Consider the following 9115-nt stretch of genomic DNA (forward strand, 5'->3'; position numbering starts at 1 on the left):
TTTATGTCACTTTATTTGATCTCTTTATGCTTTATGTCGAGACTAATGGATTCTAGCTGTTGAAAGTCTGTGTTGTGTGTCATGCTCCATTAGTTGGTGTACTGAAATTATGGCATAGCCATTATTTTTGAGATGTAGGGTTGCAAGACAAGATGTTTTCCCTGTGGGCCCTTGCAGACTAGTTAGTGGAGACCTGATGTGAAAGCACTACCAGTCATGAGGTAGCAATGAAGATTTCCCGTTCCCATGACTACTCTATCCCAGTGTGGGTTTGTGTGTCATTGGTCTTGCTTTTGTCAGATAACCAGATATTTCTGTTCCTGTCACTGAGCCTGGCATACATTTGTACGATTTGGTTCATGAGGGGATGAGAATGTCTTTCAGATGTCCAATATGAGGTATCTTTCATACATCTAATGTGTATATGCTTCAGTCTTGTGACAAAGAGCACGTCAGGTTTGAAGTATTTTTGGTAAAGAAGAGGTGCAAGGCAGGGGCTGTGGACATGCAAATTTGGGTGGTGGGCTGTAGTTTGGCCATTTCTTTTGCTGGATGCATTTCTATGGCATTGATGTTCTGGAATCTTCGTATATTAGGGGAAGACACTGTGAGGATTTTTTTGATTGTTTAATTGGTTGGGTGGTTGTGGTTTTTCTTAAGCTGTCCAGAAAAAGAACATAAAGAATGGCGTGAATGAGAAAAGAGAGGTAGAGCAATGGACACCCCAATCTGTTCTGATGCTTTATCTTTGTGCCTTATTTTAGGGTGTTTGGCAAACTGACTGTTGTATAATCACCTTGTTCCCATAGATAACTTTAGGAAAAAAAGCCTTCCTATCCATCTTATACTTGCTGTACCTAGCTGTTTGCTTAATGCTAGATAAACTAATTTACAGTATTAATCTGAAAGCTTTTGAATTGCAAGGGTGGGATTCTTTCTTCTTTTGAGAAGAAAACTTCTGTCTTGGGTAACTGTCTTTGATAAAGGAAATCCTAGAGTCATGAGGTTCCTACATCTGTTGTGAATTCTGGATCACCTGGGTTGTACTTGGCACCTGGCTGATATTCTGGCAAGAAACAATATTTTAGTGACAGTCATTTCGTTGTCTGGTGCTACGTAATGCTTTGTTGTATTTTGATTTGAAGTCTTGACTGAAAACTTGGGGATTTTGTCACTCTGGGAGCTCTGTGTCTCATGAAAGAGTTAAAGTAAAATTGAGTTTGTGATTAGGCATCTGCAGCTGTTCTACTTAAGCAGCCTTTCCCATCTTTGCTTATAATTTCTGCTGTAGTTCTTTCTCCAATATGCTGTTTTTCTGTGGTTTTAGGATAACTACATTGAGAACCGGTCTTGTTGAATTAAAACCAGTTTTATAAACAAAATGGAGTAAGTCATGCAGAGATAGAAAACTCCTTGGCTTGGAGCTAATTAAATTGGTAGTTGGAAGAACTAGACAAGAATGCGAAGCTGTCCTGGAGCTGGAAGAATTTACTACAAGGTAATTACTGAGGATTAGCTGTCAATATATCCTGTTTCTGAATATGCTGGTGTTGGGATTTTCTGTGTCTCTGCTTTTAACCCAGTGGAATAGCTGAGGAACAGGATGGAAAGCAGAACTCTTACTTCATATATTATAGTTGCTTCACTGTTTTGCTATCAGTACTCCCCTTGCTCCAAGATTCTCAGAGAAAATGATTATGGAACAAAAGGATTAACCAGACTTTTATGAGAAGCATCTATTTAAATATAGAAATGTTACCTGCTAGGTTTGCAACAAATGACAAATATTTGTTTAACTATGTAAATTAAAGCATTCTTAAGATAAAAGCAATAGTTAGGAACATTAATATTCACAAAGTCCTGTGTTTTTCAGTTACATTGATTAAACTGGTTATTTGGCAGGTTTAAATTACATTGTGAAAGCTGCAGGGGCACATTTGCCTGAAGTGCCATTGGGCAGAAATGGCAATCTTATTTTGCAAGGCTTTCATTACTGGATATTTTCATTTGGACAGCAGTTTTATGTAGAACATACAATTTTCAGTTTGGCAGTATGATTACTATTTACAGATAAAATCTTTAGAATTTGTAGCTGCTGGGTCATCTGTTACTTTCTGAATGTGTTAAGAGCTTTGGAAGTAGAAAGTCCTATTACTTGTTCAAAATTTGGATCACATTGCCTGAGAGGAGGCCTTCTGTGAAGCCATTATGTACTTGCTAGAAGTATATAATCCCAGTTTTGAGCATTGGGAGGGTAAATACTATACACCAATGACTATCAAATTAGAATGCTTTCCCCTTCTTTTTTGTTTAAAAGTTTGTTTATGAGACTAATACCATGTTTCCAATCCATTGCCTGTAGAGCATTCTTAAGTATGGAGAACTTTGTTCTGTATGAGGAGATTGGAAGAGGAAATAAGACAGTTGTCTATAAAGGAAGAAGAAAGGGAACAATTAATTTTGTTGCCATTCTTTGCACTGATAAATGCAAAAGAGCTGAAATAACAAACTGGGTAAGTAATGTTTGGTTTTGGGGTTTTGGTCCCTCCCCCCCCCCCAAAAAAAAGAAGCAGCTTACAAAACCCTGTAGCACAGGTTATACAAGAGAAAAATACCGTGTGCTTCCTTACATGAAGTTTGTCACCATTTAGGTCAGCTTTGTAAGATTTTAAATTCTTATCCTTTAAATAGAATCTTATTTTAATGTATTCATTTCTTCATCTGTTTTTACTGTTGTTTAAATCACATGCATAAACCCATGTTTACAGGCTTACTATTTCTGTGATGTGTCAGAGAACTTTTAAGTACAGTTACTTGCGTGTAGTAGTTTGCTTTATTTTGCTGTTAGTTGTGCAAATTCAGTGATAGTAATACCTTCCAGTAAATAATCAATCTCTTACTTACCAAGAAGAAATTATTTTTGATGGAAGAATAGCATTTAAGGTAAATGAATTCTGTTTTGTGAAATCTTAGCAACATTTTAAACATACACCTTCTGGAAAAGAAACTGTAACTGATACAGTTAGACATTTAAATATTTTATTTTTCCAGTAGATAAATTTTGCTTTTGTGTTGGGTTGACCATGGCTGGACACCAGGTGCCCATCAAAGCCAGTCTATAACACCCCTCCTCAGTTGGACTGGGAACAGAAAATATAACAAAAGGCTTGTGGATTAAGATAAGGACAGGGAGAGATCACTACCAATTCATCTAATTCACCAACGTTCATCCAATTACTGTCATGGGCAAAACAGACTCAGCTTGGGGAAATAAATTTATTGCCTATCAAATGAGAGTAGGATAATGAGAAACAAAACCAAATCTTAGCCCACCTTCTCCTCACTTCTCTCTTCTCAGACTCCACTCCTGACTTCTCTGCCTCCTCCCCAATTGGCACAGAGGGACAGGGAATGGAGGTTGCAGTCAGTTCATCATACACTGTCTCTGCTGCTCCTTTCTCAAATTCTTCCCCTGCTCTGGCGTGAAGCCATCTTAGAAAGCTCTCAGGGACACCTTACAACTCAGAGGCCTACACAGGCCTCTGTGGAGATGTAGTTTTAATAGAAATACAGATTTCTAGGGACCTTTGAATGATTGCTCTTGTCTGATAAGATTAAGAATGATGAAAAACCTTCCTTTTTACTTCCTCTTATTGTACTTGCCATGCTGTCTCACACTTGTGTTCTCACTGAAAAAGAAACTAGGAATGCAAGCTTAACTCAAAATTCTGATTTTCAGTTTGTTACTGTTTTAGTGATGCAGGAAGGTTAAATAGTGCTTATAATTTTGGGCTGGGGAACTATCGTCCTCCCCCTGCCCCCCCCCCCTTTTAAAAAATATCTAAAAAGTTAAGAAAACAAGTAGTTGATCTGGAGTAAAGTTGTAGTGTGTGTGGTCCATCCTCCTCCCCTCTTCCCCCCTAATCTTAAGTCAGTATATTGCTTTTTTCTTTTTTTCTTTTTTTCCAGTTATGTATGTTACAAACTTTGTTCTAGGTTCGTCTGACTCATAAAATCAGACACAAGAATATAGTGACATTTCATGAATGGTATGAAACAAGCAACCATCTCTGGATGGTAGTGGAATTATGCACAGGTAAGATAATCTCAGAAGATAAGAACGTATAGAGTAAGTATTTGTAAGAGACTTCTCCTAACAGTTTCTTCACAATAAATACTTAGATCCTTGAAAAAAATATAGTAATTACCTCATTATAAACTTGAGAATCCTATTTTATAGACGAAAGTCTTTTTGCTTGTGGAAATGTTTTTAGAAATGAATTGAAATAATGTTTCTCCTCTGCTTCACTGTTTATGGATATTAACTGTTAACTGATGTGACATCAAACATGATTTGTTTTAATAGCTGAAGAGATAGGGCTACTCAGGGGAGCTTAAAACCAAATTGTGTGTAGTTGGAGGGTAGTTAAGTAAAAATTACTTGAGAGAAGTTTTCTAAGGACTGGCAGCTTTTTTTTTTGTTTTGTTTTCATTTTATAGCACATAGCAAAGACAGCAAGGAGCAAATCAAGTAATAATGTACAAAGGGGAGTTCTGAAGCGAATAGTAAATTTTTAGTTTTCTTCCTGTTCAGTAGAAGTATTTTGAATTAATAGAAGCTTTGGTCTATATGCTTAGTCTAACTTATGGGCACATATTGTTAGACAGACAGCCTTTTATTAAGTACAGCTTGAGCAATTATAATGTATTTTTGACCTTGCAGTATTGCAGTTTGCTGCAAGGAGTGTGTCTTGAAGCTAAGTTACTTACAAATAGAATAAGACACAGATTTCTTATTAATTTTGTAGAGCCTTGAAAACTGTTTTTGAAATATGGAAGGTCTCTCCCACTTGTCTCAAGGTGACTAAGTGAGTTTCTGTTACCAGATACAGCATACTTCTGTGTTGCAGGTTTCACTATTCCATTTTTTTTCTCCTTTGTCTATTTGGTCATATTACGGAGTTCTACATGTAGTTCTCTAGATTACATTGTAAAATCCAGTAGTTAAACACGATGCAAAATTCTTTATTGTAGTTAGGTAATATGGGCTTGATTTCTAAAGAATGGCTGATTTGCTAAACAGCATAAACAAGGCTTAGAAATAAAATAATGTTAAGATTCAGCAGTGTTGAATAATTCAAAGAATACTGTGATGACAGACTTCTACTCTTGCTATTCTCTGAAAGAAGTTACTGAGCAAAGGAAAAAAAGCTCAGGAAAATCTATTAAGAGATTTGGAATAAAAGACCTAGTATCCTTTTCTATGAAGAGCTCTCCTAATCCCTATTTTCATTCAGGAACTTAAATTTGTATCTTTTTTAACCTGCATGATTTGACTAAGACGCAAGTAATAGATAACTCAGAGGACCCGTAATCCACAAAATACAAACTGTAGTCTTGGGGGAACAGGTTTGCTGCAGGAGTAACAATGGACCAAATGAGGTTGAGGAAAGAGATTTTGGGGAGTTGGGCAATATGCAGTTTGCAATAGCAGTCTGGGTCAGGAGGGAGGAGAAAGGCTGTTTTAATAATGAGCTTGTGGGAAATGAGATTAGGAGAAGTCCCAAGTCCAATGATTAGTTAAGACATGAATGGCTCAAATGGGATGAATGTGATGACATACCTGAGAATCAGTGGGATGTGAGGAAGTAGGTAATGGGGAAAGAGGAGAGATTTTTGCAAGGACAGAGAAACAGTAAATATCTGGGGAAATGCATAGAGAGTGTATGTGAAGTCCAGGGAAGAACACAGGTGATAGAGGATATATATGAGGGCCATTTGGAATGCTTTCCACATATAATCTGATCAGAAATGGAGGAAAGGTTGGTTGGATGGACTTACTGGGGAGGGAGAGTGGTGTTTTTGGAGGGACAGAGAAGGGTCTCGTGTCAGGATGAGACTCAGAATGGTCTGAGTCCAGATGGATATGACTTGCTAGGACAGGAAGCTGGGATTTGTGTGAGAAACCTGGAAAGTGGAACTTTAGTCATTGGTATTTTTGTTTTAAATTCTTAAAAGGGGAAAGCATGAAAATGAAAGAACTGGAGCCCATGAGTCAAGAAAAGGACTCTACAGAGATACCATGTGAAGAACAAACACTATTTGCTTCCTCTTAATGTATTTACCATGTTGTCTCACACTTTATTTCTCATTGAAAAAGGAAGTAGGAATGCAAGTTGGGCTCCAGCTTCTGATTTCCAGTTTGTTACTGGTTTAGCGATGTAGGAAGGTTAAATAGTTCTTATAGTTTTGGGTTGGGCAACTTCCTTCTTTTTTCTTCTGTATTTTTACAAACAGGTGAGTTGGGCAGGGTCTGTGAGGAAATTATCTTTTCACAACATACATGTAAATCTAAACTAATGAAGAACAAATAAAAGAATTTATCTGTTGGATGTTGTTGACTTTGGGCTCTTGGAGTGTAACCCAGCTTTGATACTTCTGTTGTCTGTGAATTCCATGGACAATTGCTTGTCATTAGCTTTAGCACTTCTTCACACAAGTTGATAGTTGCTCTTGGTATTGTTTATTCTTTTAAATTATGGAGCAGGGATCTGGTGAAGGAATTTCAGTAAACCCATTGGGTGCTATTACATTGTGACCTGACACAGTTCCTCCGTTTCTTCTTTTCCTTCTGTCTTGTTGTAAAATAAATCAGTATGAAAGTAATTTTGAAGTCGTGCACTCAATTTATTGTAGTCAAGATTATTTTTTTTGTCACAACATTGGAAATGAATTTTTTTTCTGTACATCTTAGATTTTATAACTATTGGATAATCTCAGGAAATATTTTTAGTATTTACTGATATTAATTTTTACTTGGCATCTTTTGAAGAAGCTTGCATTATGTCCTTGGGAATGATTTGTATGGCATCTTCTGTATATGCTTGTGCTGACTATGTATAAATGTATTTCAGGTGGTTCTCTAGAATCTGTTATTGCTCAAGATGAACATCTACCTGAAGATGTGGTGAGAGAATTTGGTGTTGATTTGATTACTGGTTTATACCATATTCATAAGCTTGGAATTATCTTTTGTGAACTGACACCTGGAAAGGTAAGAAGGAGCATTATTTATAGGGGAAACTGCATGTTACTTTGTATGCCATGAGATTTTAAGCCATTATTTCTGTTTCACTGTTTGGAAGAGGCTTATCTTGGGTTGGAGGGCAGTTGAGCGTTATAATATATGTGAAGACAATGAGAGACAAGTCTATAGCTTGGATATTTTATGATCTAATTGATTTCTTACCATGTGGTATATTTGATACAAAGTGATAGATTCTTTTTTGTTTAGAAATCTAAATCTATCACTAGTGTACTGGTTTGAATTAATGAAGGATTTTAGTTCTCTGTCCTTGGACATGTGAATTTGTAATTATACCTATTCTATCATGCTTCAGAACATTTTCAAGTCACAGAAAGTGGTGAGGAAGTAAAATTAACTTAACTTCCTTTGTTAATAACCTTCTTTATTGTTTCCAGATGCCATTTAAGTTGTTGTCTTACTTTTTCATAAAAATACAGATCTTCATGTAGTTTCTGATTTTGTGTGTGTGTGCAATTTATGTATAGTTTTATTATGTATAAATAATTTTACACAATTTATGTATAGTCAAAGTCCATATTTGCTTTTAATTTATGTAGTAACCAGAATATAACTATAACCACAAATTCTTGCTTAACAGTAACTGGTTTTGATCTTGATCTGTAAGTGGTCAGGTTGCCCTTCTCTGAATTTTCTGTAATATCTTGCACAATTATACTCAGTTTCTGCCCTTTGTGGGTCCGAAGCAGTAAAAGATGTATGAATAAAGCATAATGGAGATGAGTCTGTGTTCTTCAAAAGAACAATGTTGCTGTGAAGTACTCCTTTGATCACTAAGTACAGGGTGCTTCCCTCCCTGACTGAATGGGCTATTTCTCCACACAACATTTTAGAGATTATGAAGCTTTTAATGATGAGAATAAGCAGTGATTCCATAGAGAAAACTCTTGTCATCTTTGGACAAAATCTTTGGAATATTCTGATAAATAAAATTCACTTATTTTTTACTGCTCAAATGAAGTTCTGTTTCTTTTTACTATACTTTCGTGTTCCTATACACTCTTAAATAAAGAATGCTCTACTTTTACTTTCTTTTCTACAGTAAGTAGCATCATTGTTCATTGAGATTTAATAATGAGTAAACAAAAGTGCGCATTAAACATCTTAAGGCTCCTATTGTAAGAGTCTAATTTTTTGATTATAAGAAAAAAGATAGTATTGGTGTTGACTTAAAACTTTTCAGTGTTTCCAGTTATAATGATCATCTCTATGTACCTAAATAGTTTGAGATTGTGATTTACTTAATTTTTTTTTTAATAAGTTATTTTATACTTTGTGTTGGAAATTTCATCAGTTATCAGTTTTAGTATATGATACTTGTATGCTGGATCTTATTTGTTCTTCTAGATTCTGCTAGAAGGGCCTGGCACTTTGAAACTCAGTAACTTTTGCTTGGCTAAAATGGATGGTGAAAACTTGGAAGAATATTTTGCTTTAGTTGGATCTGAAGAGAGTGGAAGAGATGTCAGTGAAAGCACTCCACAAAGATACCTGAAAAACAGATTTCGAGGTGCGATATTTTTACTAGCCAAAATTAACAAAAATTAACCAAAGGGACAGAATGAAAGTTGGAAAAGGTTTTTGTTTGAAGTAATTTGGAGAGACCTTGAAATAAAGTAGTTGTTTATTGTTCTTTTGGGGCTGCCTAAATTTCTAGAGAAACCGAAGAATTGATTTTTGTCTTATCACTTGTAAAGATTAATGGGTTTATCTGTGTCATAACAGGAGGTAGATTATTTTAGATTTCTTTTTGCAGTTTGACATCAAATCCCTACAGTTTGCAGTAGGCTGCAAATACAATGTTATTTTTGTCAGAGAACAAGAAAAATTCAGAAACTTGATTTTAATCATCTAATCTTTTATTAGTTGTCATCTCAGAGCATCTCACAGACCTCTGTTTCCAAGATAATAGTGTGTCATAGCAGTTACTGCTATTGAGAAGAAAGCAATTCATGGCAGTATTTTATGGGAACAAGGAGGGCTTTCTTAATACATTGGTGTCTCCTGCTG

The 9115-nt window shown here is 35.7% G+C and overlaps 1 protein-coding gene across 1 annotated transcript in view; it reads left to right on the forward strand.

The window, feature by feature from the left end:
- Positions 1–2375: 2375 nt before the first annotated feature.
- The window catches only part of ULK4 (unc-51 like kinase 4), a gene marked incomplete at its 3' end in the record, with an annotated part of 22381 nt that continues 15641 nt past the window's right edge, over positions 2376–9115 (forward strand). Inside the window, exons 1-4 of the mRNA XM_010022823.1 lie at positions 2376–2513; positions 3997–4096; positions 6915–7054; positions 8453–8615. Coding sequence (XP_010021125.1) covers positions 2376–2513; positions 3997–4096; positions 6915–7054; positions 8453–8615 — 541 coding nt within the window. The remainder of the gene's footprint in view (positions 2514–3996; positions 4097–6914; positions 7055–8452; positions 8616–9115) is intronic.

Source organism: Nestor notabilis, unplaced genomic scaffold (assembly GCF_000696875.1).
Source record: "Nestor notabilis isolate BGI_N333 unplaced genomic scaffold, ASM69687v1 scaffold20659, whole genome shotgun sequence".
Lineage (NCBI taxonomy): Eukaryota > Metazoa > Chordata > Aves > Psittaciformes > Psittacidae > Nestor > Nestor notabilis.